At 36.8% G+C, this 19529-nt stretch overlaps 1 protein-coding gene and 1 long non-coding RNA gene across 2 annotated transcripts; both read left to right on the forward strand.

Annotated features, from left to right (window-relative positions):
• The first annotated feature begins 4195 nt into the window (after positions 1-4195).
• ccl20b (chemokine (C-C motif) ligand 20b) lies at positions 4196-14049 on the forward strand. Its single transcript, XM_077244069.1, has 6 exons — positions 4196-4392; positions 4918-4995; positions 10823-10847; positions 11279-11356; positions 11456-11893; positions 13882-14049. Exons 1-5 carry the CDS (start codon positions 4326-4328, stop codon positions 11490-11492), a joined length of 285 nt encoding a protein of 94 aa, XP_077100184.1. The 5' UTR covers positions 4196-4325; the 3' UTR covers positions 11493-11893; positions 13882-14049.
• On the forward strand, positions 5140-6058 carry LOC143751509 (uncharacterized). The gene is made up of 2 exons (XR_013207258.1): positions 5140-5347; positions 5451-6058. It is a non-coding gene; the product is annotated as an uncharacterized LOC143751509 (long non-coding RNA).
• Positions 14050-19529: the final 5480 nt, after the last annotated feature.

Raw genomic sequence — 19529 nt, forward strand, 5'->3', positions numbered from 1 at the left:
TGGATAACAGCCGCATGGTTAAGGTGCGCGGGGTGGCACGGGGTGGTGGTGAGTTATCCTTTAATGCCTGTGGTAATTCAATTTAGGGGACAAAAGCATAGCATAGATGCACCTCCGGCATCCGCTAATTCTGGGGACGAATTGGCCTGCTTTTGGGAAATTATTGGGGTCTTTATGTCCGGATGCCTCTTGGAAAAAGCGAAACAAGGGAAAGACAGCAGTTGTTCAGGTGGGAGATGCTGAGCGGGGACCTCTAGCTTCTGCTGCAGGGGAACGGAGTGCTCTGGAGAGAACTATCCTCACCGAGCGCGATGATTTTCGCCTGGAGCAGTCCCAGGACGAGACGTTAAAACGTGCGTTTGACCAGGTCCGTTCTATCGACGGCCAGCTACTCCACACAGACCAACCGCTCTCTTATTCCTATTTTGCTATTTTGAAAGATAGGTTGTATCGGGTGACCCAAGACACCCAGTCAAAAGAAGATACAACACGGTTGTTAGTTCCTAAGAGCCGCCGGGAAATGCTTTTTCAGGCGGCTCACTGTAATCCAATGGCCGGGCATTTAGGTCAAACGGCGACACTAAACCGGCTCATGGCCCGACTCTTTTGGCCGGGCATTCACGAGAACGTGCGCAGGTGGTGCGCGTCTTGACGCGGATGTCAGTTGGTGAACTCACCGGCCAACCCAAAAGCACCGTTGTGCCCCCTTCCATTAATACAGGTCCCCTTCGAACGAATTGGTATGGACCTCATCGGGCCATTAGAACGGTCAGCACGTGGGCACCGCTTTGCGTTAGTCCTGGTGGATTACTCAACGAGGTACCCTGAAGCAGTCACGCTCCGTAACATTTCTGCCAAAAGTGTTGCAAGCGCGCTCTTCTCGTTAATCTCCCGGGTGGGAATCCCTAAAGAGATTCTCACCGATCAGGGCACGGCGTTTATGTCACGAACTATTTGCGAACTCTATGAATTATTGGGCGTTAAATCGATTCGCACTAGCGTCTACCACCCACAGACAGACGGGTTAGTGGAACGATTTAACCGCACTTTGAAGTCCATGATTCGGAAGTTCGTTCACGAGGACGCCAAAAATTGGGATAAGTGGCTAGAACCCCTCTTGTTCGCTGTACGCGAGGTCGCCCAAGCCTCCACGGGGTTTTCCCCTTCGAGCTTCTCTATGGGCGTCAGCCCCGCGTGGTGTTAGACGTTCTTAGAGAAACTTGGGAGGACGGACCGTTCGCTAGTAAGAACGAAATTCAGTATGTCTTGGACCTGAGAACAAAACTCCACACTTTGCGGCGGCTTCAAATTGCACGTTTTAAACAGGACATGCATTAGCTGAATAAACGTTAGCCAATACAAACATATTTATAGAAAATAGTTGACAATGAATAGACAGGAGTCCAATAATAGCAAAACGAATCACTTATTCTAAAAAGAATATCAAGTATATAAGTTTAGATGAATCCGAAATATGGGGCTGTGTTAAAAAAAATATTTTCAAGGTTGGCAGGTATGGACTGAGTTATACATCGGAAAGAGTTTTATAAATGGACTGAGTTACACATCGGGAAGAGTGGTCGTTTGACTGAACCTTGAGAGCTGGAGACATACAGCGAGAGCTGGTACAGCGGGCAGAGTGTTTCTTATTTATGTGCTGTAGTGGAACACTACGGTGAAGGCGCACGAGCGCACCTTTTGTTTGTTCTTTTTTTCTGAATAAAGTACGAGTCCCAAGTTCGCCGACCCTGTCTTCTTCTTCCTTCACCCACACACACGCTAAGATTGACTACAGGCACTAAATGTGTATTATATATTTACCATAGTACTTAATACACTTTACCATAAATGTAGGCCCTATAATATAAAAAGATTTCAAGCTAATTTTTGAATGTTATTTTAAAATGTTTAGATCTAAGTGCTTGTTTCAAGACATATTTTCTAGTGTATTTGCCTTGTTCTATATTTGCTTGTTTATAAGCATAAGCCTCACTATATATATTTCTAAAATGTATTCATAGATCATCTTTTTTGAATGTTCCTTCCATTTGAAACCTGCGGTTCGCACCATATTGCTGTTGTCATACACAGAGCAGCATTCAAATTATTTCCTGGGTGCTATTTATAGCTCTGAAGGACATCTAAATTTAGCACCTTGCTAATTTTAGACTTCTGCAAAAACAAAGTACATAGACATAGCTGGAAAAAGAGGGAAAACAACCCAAGTGAAATCTATCTTAAGCCCAGATCCAAAATTGAACACATTTTGATTTTATTATTTTCCATAATTTAAAAATAGTAAAAGGTCACATCTAAAATTTGCCAGTGCTATTTTCCTCATACAGTGAGTTATTCATTCATTCTGCAGATTTGACCTCAACTGTATATGGAATTGGTGACGCTGTGGAGTAAAATATATCGTGGAAGCTATCATGTCTGCTTCATCAGCACCATCACTCCTGTCCTCTGCTTTCTGTTCTTAGTTTCTAGGATTCAGTAATTCTAGAAAATTGGCATGACAACAGATTTCTTGCACAAAGCAACAGGAACTGCATTAAAGAAAACGAACCACATAAATCAAGGGAAATGTCTCAGTGTAAGACTAGAAGCACTTTAAAATCAGCATATTGTGAGTCGATCAAAAAGAGTGAAAAGGACTAAAACCACATGCAACCGTTGAAATCGGAGCCTTATTGAAAAGTTTTGATAATCCAAGTTAAACTACAAATTAATGATAGGTCCGTTCCTTAAAGAGACAGTTCACCCAAGAGTGAAAGTTCTGAGTGAAAGTTCTGTCATTATTTATTCACTTTGTAATCCATAAGTTAATCTTTGATTTAGAATCCGCACATGTCATCATATCTGCTGCACGTCAGTGCTGACACTTTCGACGGAAGTTTGTAGTCAAGATCAAATATGAACCGAAAAGGTGTGACCAACAGTTAATGCTTACCTTATTTTAGTTGATAAGTCCAAAGGGTTGAGTGACTGTGGATTTAGTTCTATAAGATGAGTCATAACAGCTTTTTTTTATATGTCTTTGATACAAAAATATGTGTAAATCATCCATAATTAATCTAACATCAGCTGCATTCATGATACATTGTTGACAAAAATGACTGCTCTTCATACATTTCTGCAGTGTTAGGGAGAGATACTTTTAAAAGTTACTAAAAAAAGTAACTAATTGTGTTAGTTACTTTTTATGGAAAGTAATGTGTTACGTTACTTTTGTGTTACTTTTTCTCCTCTCGGCTGGGCTTGTTTGTTTTTTAATAACAAAAAAGTCATATTTTTTGGCAAAGGTAAATGTCCTTTCACACCAAAAGTGACATGAATGAGCCTCAGGTTGAAGGAAATGCAGTTTGCGGTTTACTTTTTTTATTCACTTTGAGCAATGTTGATTCTTTTTTTGTGCAAATTAACTGAGTAAATGCATGCTCACATATAGACTACAATATTCATCATGTTGACAGCGCACACAACGCCTTTGCAAGCTCATGACGACAGGAGAGCTGTCAGTCAACTTGCGTCACTCATTTGAAATAGTAAACTCAAGATATTTTGTTGTGAGGCATTGTGTTACTTTACTAGTTACTTGGGGAAAGTAATCTGATTACATAACTCACGTTAGTTGCAATGTGTTACCCATATACACTGCATTTTTGTCTGATTGCAAGGGTGCAAAATGATAATCTGATAAGTATTAATTTACGTCAAATGTGGTTCTATCACACGTACATTTACTTACATTTGAATAGACAGCATCATACACAAACTTTAAAGGTAATTTTTTTTATATTAATATTTAATTGGTTGGTTGATTATGTATTTATGATCACAGGTATCCATCAAAGTTACAAAATATCCCTCATAGGAACGTTTAAAAAGGGTTTGGACTAACAGAATTTGAACAAAATGGTAATAGTTTTTTTGTTTGTTTGTTTTTTCATCTGAACGCTTTTACAGGAAAAAGTCAGATTTTAAAATAATTAATTTATTTGTAAATTAGCCTTTGAATTAGTCAAATATGTATTTTCAAGCATAACCTAATAAATGTATTTCATAGACTTAATATCAGACCATCATTAAGAGGAATGTGGTTTTGAAAGCAGGAAGTAGATAATTATCTCACACCTGCTCAGTGTCACAACACATCCACAGGAATTTCAAATGGGAGTAAACTTAAATTCCAAAGGTGGGGGGAAACCCAAATCAAGGATTTAAGAAGAGTGATCTCCATTAAGTTTTTCAGATCTTTCTCTGTGTGGATTAACACTCTCCTGACAACACTTTAACACTTTGTGACTGTCCAAAGTTCAAAGATGGTAATAAAAATCTGTATTTTGGCCTTCGTTACACTCCTCATTTTTCAGGTGGAGACAGAGGCAGGTGAGTGATAGTGCTTTCAGTGATTATGCAAAAGATCTTTTAAATTGAATGCGTTCTATTGAATGCGTTCTATTGAATCCGCTCTACTGAATCCGCTCTACTGAATACGTTGAGGATCTGCTAGCATGTTGTTATTTGACTCATGTTGTAAAAATGTGCTGCTGAAATGTTGAGCAACTGCTTTAAAATACATATATTTTTAAATTCGATAACCCATTAATTGCATGGACTAGTATCACTTTAAAAATTAAGATTATGTTTCATGATCAAGGGTACAATTGTACTGTAGTACAAAACCAAGATGGATCTCATTCAGTGTTCAGTTATGAGCATATCCTATAGCTGAATTTAAATTAGAAACCCTTGTATTAGCTGCCTTTTAAACAAATGCATGTTACAGTCCTTAATGCTATACACTACAATACAGTTTACTATTGTTATTGTCATTTTGGACATTAGTGGAAAGTTTGAAACAGCCTGTAGATGTGTAAAGACCTGAATTACTCTTTCCCTTCTGTTTCACAGGTAGTTGCTGCCTCAGTTACACTAAAAGACCCAGACGCTGTGCAGTTCTGAAAGGCTATGATATCCAAGCCATAACTGGCAGCTGTGATCTTGATAATAATACAGAATAAGTGTGAGAATTGTTATGCGTGAATATATGGAAAAATAAGAAAAATTGAATGTGCATTCCCAAGCTTTGTTATTGAGTTTAAATATAAAGCTTTTTTTTTATTCCGATTTTTCTTTGTATATTTTGGGGGTTGAATTTGCAATGCCACATGAATAAACTATATAGTTCTTTATTTTATGGACATAATAATGATAATATTGTCTAATATTGTGCTTGAGTTCATGGCATGTTATGTCATTGCAGCTTCCACACCGAAAAAGGAAAATCAATTTGCGCTGACCCAGCACAAAATTGGACACAAAGCAGAGTCACGTGCCTAAAGTATGAGAAAGTGACTTATCAATCACTTACATGAAAGAATGCAGTCTTATATAGTGTGCTTAAAAACATAAATTGATAAAAAAAAATGTTCTATCCCCTATAGGATGAAAGCAGCAAGAGTGAAGAACCCGGGCATTGCATATCCATTATAAGAACTTCTTACTTTTAAAGCTACAGTACTTCTGTTTATATATATTCTTTATTGGCATTACTTAATTGCACTTTCTTCAACAGAGTATTTATAGAGGGCGGAATACAAGCTACAATATAGCTAGTTTGCGATGTATTTTAGACCTTTTTGTATTTCTTATTTTATTTTAATTTTTACTTTTTTTCAAAGCAAAAAAATTTAGAGCTTTTTGTATTGATAACTAACTCGCTTATTCCGTTCAATGTGTGTTGTTTTTTTTACTAATTCAAATACTATTTAACTGTTTCTTATAAAGAAACAATATATGTTTAAAGGAATTGAAGATTTTTTATAAGATTCTACCATTCACGGTCTCTTGAACCTGTATTTTGGAATGTTGCCTTTGGTTACTCATTGCTGCCCTCTTCTGTTCATGTCTTGTAGTATGACAAAGTAGGAAATCTTAATATAAAATTAAATAAATATTTTATTTTATATATAAATGGTTTGTTTTCTGTTACATTTCACTTGTTATTTTTTTTTATGTATTTTTAAATAAAGGTCCTTAATTTCACTCTGAATTTCTGTGAAGAACTACACTGTAAGCCCTAAAAAATTGAGACTACTCAAATGATTTGTGGAAAGTGGTTGCATAAGTAAAATTGAGTAATGGGAAAATTGAAAACTCAATTAATTGAGTTGACCCAATGTGGTCTTCTCATTAAATTAACTTAAATGCTTAAGTAAAGATAACTTAAAAAGCAAATGGACTAATCCCAAACATGCCAATTTATATTTTGTTGTTTACTTATTATTAAATAAATTATAAATCATTAAACCAAGTTTTGTTTTTCACATCAACAGCTTTATTAGGGTTACATTACATATCTTAACTTCTATAATGCACACTGACTGAACATCATATATAAACATTTAATCAGTAAGAAATACAATTACAATACTTGCAGTAAATTAAATCAATTGATTAAAAAATTCTTTAGAAACCGGTCATTTAAAAGTGAAATTGACCAGATCACAACAATTGATCAGAACAATTAAAAGCACAATAATGAACAACAACAGACATGTTTGTCATGTAGTTGAACTTATCTTTAACTTTGTAATAGTTATGTACGAGTCCCTCAATTTTCCTCTGTGTGAATAAATAGATCTCAACATCATACAGTCACTTTTGGAATGTGACTGTCCAAATATTCAAAATATGCTGGAAAACCAAAAAATATGCAGGACCTGCATTTTTCTTAAAGGGATAGTTCAACCAAAAATGAAAATTTTGTCAGTATTTACTCACCCTCATGTTGTTCCAACCCCGTTAGACCTTCGTTCATCTTCGGAACACAAATTAAGATATTTTTGATGAAATCTGAGAGCTGGATAACTCCTCCATGGGCTTCAAAAGGATTGAAACTTTGAAAAGTTATTAAAGATATCGTTAAAATAGTCCAAGTGACTACAGTAGCTTAATCTTAAGTTTATCAAGCGACGAGAATACTTTTTGTGCGCAAAAATCAACAAAAATAACGACTTTATTTCAACTATTCATTTCCTTCTCTGTTGGCCTTTAGTGAGTTAACTTAGTGTAATAGCGTAGAGCTACGTCACACGTAGGCTCTCTATTGGCCGACGCTGGTCATGTGTGTGATGCGTGTGACGTACAACAACAGAAGCTCTACGCTTTTACACTAGTGAACTGACTCGAGGCCCAAGAGAAGGAAATGAATAGTTGAAATAAAGTCGTTTTGTTTTTGTTTTTTTGCGCACAAAAAGTATTCTCGTCGTTTGATAAACTTAAGATTGAGTCACTTGGACTATTTTAACGATGTCTGTAATAACTTTTCGAGGCCGGCAAGTTTCAATTCTTTTGAAGCCTATGGAGGAGTGATCCAGCTCTCAGATTTCGCTGTGCAGTTCTGAAAGGCTATGCTGTAAAAAGTGCTACACCCACAAAGTAGGTTTTATATATTTTAAATATTTGTAATCTAGTTTATTTTATTGGTTTTATACAAAAAAGTATCAAAATACTTCCTCTTTACTTAAAATATATCAGTTTTTATATAACAATATATTTTAAATAAAACCCATGCAATTTATTTGGGTAGTTATTTGTATGTGGTTGTTGTGTCCAATAAATGTTATAAAATTCAGTTGACAATGCACAATTTATTTGAGCAGATGTCGATGTGACAGGTGTGTTCATCAAACGTAAATATTTTCAATTTTATAAGTTGGCATTATCCCTTTTTCACTGGCGGGGACTCCAGGCAGATGCAATATCTTCCTCGGCACTTCAACTGTATGGTCGCTGCAGCGGATCTGAATTTCAGGGTCTGATTAACACGGTAAGTTGAGCACATTTAGCCGAATGACTGCTGATGTAAACTAAAGTCAAGCAAAATCGCTTACTCCACTAGGGAGCTGAGGTTAGGTTAGCAAATTGTATAGCTAGCTATCCTGCACACATGGTAAGCTAAGCTAAGATGGCTGCACAGTGTGGTCGATCGGCAAACAACAGCAGTGTTTAAAAACACACACAAGTTACGTATGTAATAATTAGTTGCACAAATGCCCTCAGTTATATTTTTAGATTGCACAGATTAAATTTCTGGATCATATGCGATCGAAACGGTCGCAATTTCGAGCCTTCAGGCAATAGTTGTGCGGGCAAATAAGGGAAAGTAAGATGTGGTGTTTTAAGTACAACACTTTGTTTTGTGTGTTGTGTGTCTTTGACATGACTCAGAGATTATGTTATTATACTTTTGCATTACTAAAGCAGATGCACAGATTAGACTGTAGAGATGTATGTTTAGTAGCTGTCTGATTTTAGAGATTTGATCAAATTGTTTTAATGCTGCATAGTCAATTAATGACAGATTTTTGGTTTAGATTTTTAAACTATTTCTAACCTATTACTTAAAGAAGTTACATTTACAACTGATTTCTTAACCTTATTTCTAACATCTAGCATTTTCCTGGTCTTTAGATACCCAAGCACTTTTGTTACCTGGGGATTTCGAGCTTCACATCCAGGAAAGACAAACTTCAGAATAGATTCAATTACAATTTGATCAGATTATACTTCTTGACAGGATTTATCTGCCTCTGTGGAGAAAAGGAGAGAAGTGGTCCTGAGATCCCTGATTGAGTACATGGGGAAGATACAGGAAGACCTCATCAGTGTCCACCATGTATGTATTGGGCTTAAAGCTACTTGTCTATTTTTATGTCTGTCCCATTGAGCACAGTTATGTCCAAAAGACGTCTTTTCAACATCTTTGTCAAAAAAAGTTGTATGTTGAAGAGACGTCCACTGAGGAGCCAGAGTGAATTTTATGACGTCTTTTACGTGTTCTGTAAGTCCAATAGACGTTCAGGGAACCTCCATACAAGGTTAAAAACTAGTTCAGATGTGGACATATTTTATGTAATTTAATGTCTCATTTAGACAATTTAAACTGTTTCTGGACCAAATAAACACTTTCAGGATGCATTAAATTAAAACTCATGTTTATTTCAACGTAACTTCTAATTGCAAAGCAACTCACAGACAGTGTGTGTTTGTCCAAAAATCATGAAATCATTACTGTCTACTTAGGGCAGGCAGCTTAAGGTCCCTGGTTCGAATCTGATTTCTCTCACGATCCAAATATGTATAAATTACAGACGCTAAGCTGTCTAAAGGTGTCAGTGCGTGTTTGTCCAAAAATCATGAAAAGAAACTTCGCTGTCTGTGAATTACACATGGAAAATACATTGAAATAAATGTGAGTTTTAATTCAATATATCCTGAGAGTGTTTATTTGGTCTAGAATAAGTATAAATTGTCCAAATGAGACCTTAAATGATGTTGAAAATTGTCCACATCTGAACTAGTTTTCAACCTTGAATGGAGCTTCCGTGAACGTTCATTACAGAACACCTCAAAAAAAGATGTAAAAACGTTCATTCTGGCTCCTCAGTGGACGTCTTTTCAATGTACGTCTTTGTGACAAAGACGTTGAAAAGATGTCTTTTGGACATAATTTTGCTTAGTGGGTTTATTAATATTGTGATGATATGGGGTGATTACGTTTGCTCTTGAAAGATATTTAAACTCTGTAGCTTAATTAACAGTAATGTGATGACCAATCAGGTACAGGCAAGGACAATTGCATTTGTTTTATTGTAATGCATCCTTTGAACCAGAAATACAACACTCATGCTAGAGTAGATCATGATATTTTAGTACCCACACTCTGTGGCATTGTCATGGTAGACTTCACTCTGGTCACATGTTCTAGTCACAGTATCCGTCTTGTATCCACCACCTTTAGCAACAAAAGTACAATTTGGACTTTGTGTCTTATCTCTTCTACCTGTCTGCTGTATTCATCTCATTTCCTATTTGTCTGACCAAACTCTTGTTTCTTTTTTGTCTCCACCAATAGAGTCGGGCTGAAACAGAGGTGCACGCTGAGCTTGGCAGTTGCCCACTGAAAATGTACATGTGCCATCACCCCGACACGATTGGGATTATCATATAAGGACAGCCCGTGGTCAGAGGTGTGCCAAACCTGTCGAAAGCATGCTGCCTCCTGTTTTAACTTACCTATGCTCTCGACCTCAAGTATCCCTCAAAACTGGTGTATACTTGAGATATATCAGAGGCTTTTTGTAGGATTGGACCCTGTGCATCCTAAACCATCATCATGTCATTTTTGACATTGCAGTTCCAGTGTGATGCAATCTGATGTTATGGCTCACATTTACCTTGATCCAAACATTTCAGATTGGGCAGTTTGGATATTTCACTGTACTGTTCAGAACAGGTTGAAAATACACTTCTACAGTTTTTGTTTTATATTAGTGTACATGTGCGGGCACATTTATCTGCTGTTTTGTAGTCACTGTTAACAGTGACATTGGTTGACATTGAATAAATTGAATATTGTCTTCAATCTATCTTCTTTCTCATCTTTTTCTTCTTCAATTGAATTTGTAATTGTTATTGACAATAAAAAAAATATATTTAAATGTTTATTCACATATGATTAAGTTAATTTTACTAAGAAAATAAAGTTCATAAAACCTAATTAAAATGAGTACAGATTACTTGTAGCAACCCATAAATAAGTTACCTGTACCAAGAAAAGTAGGTTTATCTAACTGAGTAATACTAGTACTATTAGTTAACTCAACTTGATTTTGTTGCGTTTGTATAAAGTAATGTTAAAGTGTTCAATATACTTAAAAAAGGCTGCAAGTTGAATCAACATAAAACACCCAATGCAGCCACTTGCCTCACTTTTTATAAGTTAGATCTAGGTATTACTTTTTACAGTGAGGCAGCTGTGATCTTGCAGCTATTATGTAAGTATTTTTTTTATTTTGCATACATGTTTGATGTAAGTTAGAAATTGTATAATAAATTAGTATATATCCTTTTACAAAAAAGGTGCACAAAGGCAAAATTTATTATATTATAGTTTTGATTATTTCACAAATTGTGACAAATAGTAATAATACAGAATAAGTGTGAGTATTGTTATGTGTGAATATATGGAAAAATAAGAAAAATTGAATGTGCATTTCCAAGCTTTGTTGTATTGAGTTTAAATATAAAACATTAAACTTAAAAAAAAATGTATTCTGATTTAGCAAAAACTCTTTCTTTGTATATTTTGGGGGTTGAATTTGCAATGCCACATGAATAAACTATATAGTCCTTTATTTTATGGACATAATAATGATAATATTGTCTAATATTGTGCTCGAGTTCATGGCATGTTATGTCATTGCAGCTTCCACACCAAAAAAGGAAAATCAATTTGCGCTGACCCAGCACAAAATTGGACACAAAGCAGAGTCACGTGCCTAAAGTATGAGAAAGTGACTTATCAATCACTTACATGAAAGAATGCAGTCTTATATAGTGTGCTTAATTTTTTTTTATAAAAAAAATGTTCTGTCCCCTATAGGATGAAAGCAGCAAGAGTGAAGAACCCGGGCATTTGATATGTTTAAGAACTTCTTATGTACTTCTGTTTATATATATTCTTTATTGGCATTACTTAATTGCACTTTCTTTAACAGAGTATGTATAGAGGGCGGAATACAAGCTACAATATAGCTAGTTTGCTATGTATTTTAGACCTTTTTGTATTTTCTTTTTACTTTTTTACAAAGCAAAATAATTTAGAGCTTTTTGTATTAACTAACTGTAGTGGAAATGTTAATATTGGCTAATTAATAATAGACATTACATTGAAATATCATATGTCTCTTTATCTGTATTCCTAAGTTACAAGAACAGAGCCTTGTTTTCTATGTTTACACAGCTGTGAAGGCATGAGTAAAGACAATCAGAAGATGGTTGGGTGTCACCTCTATTCTGAGATCTAAAGGGCAGTCATAGGGTGCTTCTCATTTCTTATTTGTGCATCCTCGTTTCCTTTCCTCGCTTCCTTTCCTAACGCCTCAGCTCCTCCCCCTGTAGGTTGTGAGGGAAGGACGCAAGGAAAGAAAATGAGGATGGAGGAATCGAATGAAAGTTTTTTTATACATTGGAATACTTGATCACTCGAGCGTCACTTCATAGCGTCATCAGTAGAGCTCAAAGGATCTGCCCTTATGTTGTTGAAGTTTGTTTATTTAAGAAATGCATAATGAATAATAATAAAGCAAGATACCCTGTTGAAATATGTGAGATGTGTAGTTTATATAAACAGCAAGGGTAACGTATACATTCAAATTATTGTGACCGATGTGAAGGGGGAGGAGAATGTATACGTGCGTCACGTTTAGTCAATATTATCTGTCTGCAGTCCTGGAGGCTGCATTTTCAGGACCCCACTTCTAGGACCGCATTTCTAGGACTCTAGTTTTTTGTGACAGCGCCACCTACCGAGTCGGAGAACCGCAGTCCCAGGAACGCATTTCCAGGACCCTAGTTTTGGAGGACCGAAAAAAGTGCCACCAAGGCAGTATTTCCACCCAGTTTTAACTACATTCGAGTTTTTTTTCTCCAAGTTTTATTACACCCAAATACTACTTTCTTTATTGCAATTAAACCAGGTTCCTAGGAATGTTGAGAAATTATTGGGTCTAAGTAGCATACTATAATGACTCAAGTAAAATAAACAAGGAATCATGTTATAGTCTTTTCAGTCACTAGATGGACCACATTTTCAAGTACAGAGGGAAGACAAGGATGACTCTGGGGGAAGATTTAAGATTGTGTATTTTACAAAATAATATATAACACCTGAACTTGAACACACAACATATTTTACAAAATAATATATAACAACTGAAATTGAACACACAAAATATTTTACAAAATAATATATAACAACTGAACTTGAGAACACACACAAAAACAAATTTGATCATGACGTGAACCACATAGACAAACTACAATGGATGGACAAACACATGGACAACATCATCACTGACTCCTAAGAGAGAGAAAGAGACGTGAATTAAATAAGGAACATTTAGTTGAACATGTTCTACTCTCTAATTTTAAATTTCATATTTAAAAGATCTTAGTTACCACAGAGTAATGATAATGATAAAAATAATGATATCAATCTTCATACCAATTAATGTTCATAATACAATTATTGCATACTGTTCAAAGAATTGGGAAAAAAAATGATTTTGATGTTGTGGGAACAAAGGTTCTAGAAACACTCACGTCAATAAAGCCTCTCTGAACTGAGAAAAAAAAAATAATAGAGAGAGAGAAAATGGAAAAACAATGAGTAATTAACAAGCTTTCAGAACGAACATGCTACAGTTTATTGTGCTGTAAATAAGTCAACACAGGCTTATCATGCAACAGTTCCGTTAAATGAACGTGCTAACAATTCATTTTCCAACATTAGAGGCTAATATATGATGGCTATGCATTCAAGACTGTTTAGCAAATCACCAGCACATTAGCAACGTTAACTTTCCAATGAAATGCATCACAATTGTTTTTAAAGTTAAACAAATAAAAATTGATTCGCATTTGATACTCACACTCTGAATGTCATCCATCTTCGCTGGTCCTCTAATTCGGTAGGTGGCGTTGTCACCATAGACTGTAAAAAAATAGGTTGTCACTAAAAACCTAGGGTCCTAGAAATGCGGTCCTAGAAGTGGGGTCCTGAAAATGCAGCCTCCATATTTGCAGGCAGATGCTACTCCGTTTAGTCAATAAAACACTTCCGCATAGAATACACCTGTGTATCCTTGCTCATGACTCCTCTGAAAGCCTCCTCACTCCTCGATCCTCACTCCTCGCGGTGCAATTAGAGAATTGAGATGTTCTTCAAGATGTCTGTGCTTGATTGGTTTCCGGGTCATAGGATGGAGGACAGAGGAGACGAGGAGGGATATTGAGAAGCACCCATAGAGTCCCTTTTGGTCCTCTTGTCTAAATAACAATTGACGAGATAGCTTTGAAGAGAAACACTATAAGACTGCCAGTTAAATCTTCCTCTTTGTCTTCACTCACCCTGCAGCTGGACTGTGTGGGTGACTGGGTCCTATTCTTGCAAGAATAAATACTTTTAAAATACAATTCGGATCAGAATGTCTCTTACGCAGTGATGCTGTTTGTTTAATTATTGTTTTTGCCACAACATTAACTCACTAAATCAGTTCAATGTGTTTTTTGTTTTTTTTTGTTTGTTTACTAATTCAAATACTGTTTAAATGTTTCTTATAAATAAATAATATATTTAAAGGAATTGTATTTTTGATAAGATTCTACCATTCACAAATGGTCTCTTGAACCTGTATTTTGGAATTTTGCCTTTGGTTACTCATTGCTGCCCTCTTCTGTTCTTTTATTTAGTTTTTTTACAAAGCAAAATATTTTAGAGCTCTTTTTATTGAGAATGGTTACTAACTGATTAATTCAAAAAAAAAATTTGTACGACTGCACGATAATGGTTAAACTGATAATCACGATTATTTTGCTCAAAAATGATAAACATGTGTTGTGAACTTTTTCTTTGTAGAAAAGTTAGAAGCTCAGACCAGGAGACAGTGGAAGTTTTCCAAGCAGAAGTTCTTTATTGCTTGTCGTTGCTGCAGTCATTCCAACATCGTCTGACTTCTTGAGTCAAACATTGTAATATATATACATTATAAGAGGGAGGGAGTACATTGTGATGGTGGAAACTCGTATACAAGTTTAGGAACCTGTATTAAAAGAGAGAGGGAAAAACTTATTCAAACCCTGAGACTCCAGAACAGGAGTGACAGGACTCTCTCTTGCTAAGACAAAAGCTCGCGAGAGTCTCCAAGAGTTTCATTAACATGTTTCATTTAACTTACAATAGAAAGAAAACCCGTCTGACAGCTGTATATAGAGACACAGAAAAAGACAGGAGTTTCGTGCTCCACAGCTGAATGCTAAATTCAATTTACAGAACTTTCTCAGTTTATATATGAAACTAAATTAAACATTTGACAAAGTTGTATTCCTTCAATCCCCCCTTTGGGAGTTCTAAATAACTCCCACACTATATACAAATTTAAACAATTAAAAATTAATTCTTGTAATTTGTGATAGTTACAGGCACATAATGCACTCTGTGTTTGCTTTTCTGTAATTGCATGCTGACACAGAAAACAAACATGCAATCAGGGTTTGTGAAGTTCTTACGGATAATAGTCTTTTCTGGTTGGAACTGTGATTTACTCGTGAGAGGCGTGATTAATTTGTTGAATGAAGCACTTGATACTGTGGACGCATAGATAGTACGCCAGTAGAACAAACAACAACATGATTGCTATTTCCTTTATCCACAGCCAGGGTTTACCAATCAAGTTTCTGAACCATGAAGAATTATCTTCAGTCATCTGGTGTAATTTTGCTGAAAGATCAAGAATGTCTTGTTGGATTTTGAGCTGAATTTTGAGCTGTGGGGAGCTTGGGGTGGAGTGTGTATTTTCTCTGATAGCTGGTAGAACATAAACCAGGGTGCACCTTCCGTTGAATTGGCTGGGGAGGATGACATGGGATTCTGTTCCACTTTCAATCACAAAGCTGCAACGTTCACGAGGAATTTCACCCAGTGGAGTCGATGCTGGAGCATAATTTTCCACGCACCAATAGAACATCATTGGCAGGAGTAGATCTGTCATGATGGGAGTAGCTGAAGTTAGGTTGCAGGATGGTAATCCTGGAATGCAACACGGAGAAGCGGGAGGAATTGTTATGTAGTGACATGTATCCTTGTTGTATAATCCACTGGTATGATGATTGAATAAGGTACACGTGTCACATTTGGAGATAGGGTGGGCCACCCATGGGATTCCTGCTCCTACTGAAGGTGCGTGTGGGATGCAAACGTTCTTCCCAGCAAACAAGGCATTTCTTGACATATACATCAGCTCTAAGAATATGTTGTGTCTGGAGTCCGGACTTTGTGCGATCTTCATGATGTGTAGTAGTAGGACAATCTTGATCATGTCGATGGATGACTGAGGGTTTCGTAGTCTCTGCGTTGTGTATTTATTTTTTATTTTTATTTTTTATTTATCCTTTTGTGATAGTTGGCTCGGAAGTGGGTCTAGTTGTTTCTTGAGGTTATGTCTTCATTCGTAGACGAGGAGGTCGGTGCATATGGGTCTCGGGTCAGCCATCAAGTTTTATCTGCACAAAGGAAGAGAGAAAACAAAAGACAGGAGAGCAGTATTTGTTCTAGGGTTGTACTTTTCTGAGTCTGCTCGAAAGTAGAGCAGTATTGGTTCAAACACTAGGGTGGTAAATTTTCCGAGTCTGCTATTGTTGTTCCTTCTTTCCCTATCTCTTAATTATGACACCTAAAGAACAGTGATGTAAGGATGGACTAGGATAGGGCCTATGAGGGACGTCTTCACCCCACGGTTAACCTCTGAAGCCTGTTGCGCTCGGTTCTTCCCGGGGCTCCTCACTGGTTCCGTGTCCTAACCTATCCCTGTAGGTGGGGGAACAACCTTACAGTGTGTACAATGAGTCCAGGTTTTCCTTCCCTGACACAATACTGCAGCTGCTGTAATCAACATCACTTGATGTGGCCCATGCCACTTTGGTTCTAATGGAGGAAACGTCTTTGTACAGATCAATTATTGATTCAGGAGGCATCATTTTCTTCTGTGCTGCACTACCTGAACACACTTGTACAGTTGCATAGAAACAAGCCTGTTTAGCTGCCATATCAGCAAGAGCATTACCTTTAGCTTCCGTAGTATTAGTTGTGAGATGTGCTTTCACTTTGATCACTGCTAATTTCTTTGGAAGTTTCATGGAAAACATTAGATCTTTCACTAATTCAGCATGCTTAATGGGGGATCCGGCAGAAGTTAGAAACTGTCTGGTTTGCCAAATGACACCAAAATCATGAATTATCCCAAAAGCATATCTGGAATCTGTGTAGATATTAGCAACCGATCCTGAAGCTAGCGTGCATGCTCTTGTTAGAGCTACTAGTTCTGCAGCTTGAGCTGAAAAATGATCTGGAAGACGTCCTGAAGCTAACACTTCCGTGATGGACGTTACTGCATAACCTGCTCGTCTGTTACCTTCAATTACTTGAGCTGAACCGTCAACAAACAACTCAAATTCTGAATTCTCTATGGGAGCTTCTTTTACTTCACTCATAGGTGTATATGTAAGCGTAACACAATCGTGAGTAATTTCTCCTTCATCCTCTAACAAAACTTCAGTCATAGCAGACATCATACATGAGGACGGATTCGTGACAGGTGCACGCTGTAAGACAATATTCGGCATTATTGTGGACACTGCATGAGGGCTATTTTTACGTTTACAGTCTGACCTAACACTATTAATGATGAAAGGCCTGTGCTGTAAAATAACATTTAAGGCTGTGAGTCTACTTTAACCAGTGTCCCCCAAAGGAAAAACTGAGATAGTCACTTTCCTTTTGTTCTATTAAACAAAAACAGAAGTCTTTTATCTCTGTTGTAAGTTAGTGGGGAAATGAAGCACTCACAGCCCAACTGGTTAACAACTAAAACAGCTGCCCAACGAGCTTAATGACGAGGGGAGGGGCTGCTTCAGAGCAGCCAGCAGGCTGAGCAGAAGCTGAGTTACATTGTTAGTTTCTCTAACATTCTTTTAGTTTTTTCTACACTCTTTTCCCCAATGTCCATGTTTACCACAATAATAACAACTGCTGTCCTCTCTCTTAGGACATTTGCGTTTCTGTTGCTTCTCTGCGTTGACCTTAAAGGATGCTGCTGCAATTTTCACTCTTGCCTTGACATCAGAGTTTCTTTCCCAAGTAACTAAACTGTCCAAGTTGTTTTGCAGGGTTCTAGTGACCCATGTGACATTTAAGAAATGCAATGCATTTCTATGCTCTTACAAAAAACCATCACACCATGTGCGAGCTAAGGGGCCATTATCATTTAACACCTTCTCTGAAGTGTCCGCTATTCCACTGTATGCAGCAGCTGACTGACAAAATCTGTGTACTGACTAAGAGTTTCATTCTTCTTCTGTACACAACTAGTTATCTTTGACCAGTCCACTTTTGGTCCAACAATGCTTTTTAACACTCTCATAACTCCCTCTCTCAAGTCATCTTTTCTGGCATTTTGAAACTCAAAATAGTTTAAAGCATTTTCAAAATCACTGAATTCTGACTCAGTCAAGATCTGTGATATTAGCTGATGGGTGACTTCAGCTAGAGACATATCGTAGAGCCGCATCTTTCTGGACAATTCTCTCCTAAGCTCAGAAAAATTTCTTTGCACTGATGGCAAATTTTCAGCGATTCTCTCGATTTCTTTAGGACCTAAAGATAATTTGACTGCTTGTAGCTGCAGTATGGGGGTTACAGATTGAACAGAGTCAATCCCTTTTGCCCTAGTCTGAGCCTTTTGTCTTGCTCCACACACTTCAAATGCATTTACATCTTTATCTATCAAACCAGAATTTCTAGTGTTTTATAGTCTACAGAAAGACTGTAAATCAGGATAGCTTTCATCTGACTGTTTTGAGTCAAACATTGTAATATATATACATTATAAGAGGGAGGGATTACTTTGTGATGGTGGAAACTCGTATACAATTTTAGGAACCTGTATTAAAAGAGAGAAGGAAGAACTTATTCAAACCCTGAGACTCCAGAACAGGAGTGACAGGACTCTCTCTTGCTAAGACAAAAGCTCGCGAGAGTCTCCAAGAGTTTCATTAACATGTTTCATTTAACTTACAATAGAAAGAAAACCCGTCTGACAGCTGTATATAGAGACACAGAAAAAGACAGGAGTTTCGTGCTCAACAGCTGAATGCTAAATTCAATTTACAGAACTTTCTCAGTTTATATATGAAACTAAATTAAACATTTGACAAAGTTGTATTCCTTCACATGATTAATATCCAGATATTCCAGAGAAAGATATTCTCAGCTAACAATTATTGGTTCCCAGAACGTTAGATTTTGGTTCACAGAACGTCATTCTTTTTATAAGGTTTGGTTTTGGTTAGCCAGGAAAGTTTTCTGAACAGGTAATTCGGCCGGGGATTTTTACGCGGGTGGTGGAGAAAGAATCACAGACTAAACTCTTGTAGATTTTGATAATACCTCACGACCCCATGAGAAACAGTTACCGTCCAAATAGGACTAATGTCAACCTTTCTCGCTCATTGTGACAAGTAACCTAAGCCACTTTTATACACACATCAAAGTAGCCAGAGCAACTTTTCTCTATTTACGTTTATGACAAGACACACACAGGCAAGTGACGTGTACGCAATTTCCCACAAAAACCATGCTGTCAGGTCTAAAATGTAAACATTTATAACAGGATTACCAGTGAATCAGAAAAAAAACATGTTTTGAACAAACAAAAGTTGCATAGTGTACCATTTATATTCGAAGCTGAGGAATCAACCAAACAGCCTTTGAAAAGGTATAGATGTCAATGGAGTGAAAACACTGAAATGGATACCTAAAAACTTTCGACTGGTCGGCTTTCCATGAAATAACACTCCATGTGTAATACAAACCGCCAAGCATGTTATCAAGTTAAAATTAG

This window comes from Siphateles boraxobius, unplaced genomic scaffold (genome assembly GCF_051911475.1).
Source record: "Siphateles boraxobius isolate OS27281-9 unplaced genomic scaffold, OSU_SipBor_1 26, whole genome shotgun sequence".
NCBI lineage: Eukaryota > Metazoa > Chordata > Actinopteri > Cypriniformes > Leuciscidae > Siphateles > Siphateles boraxobius.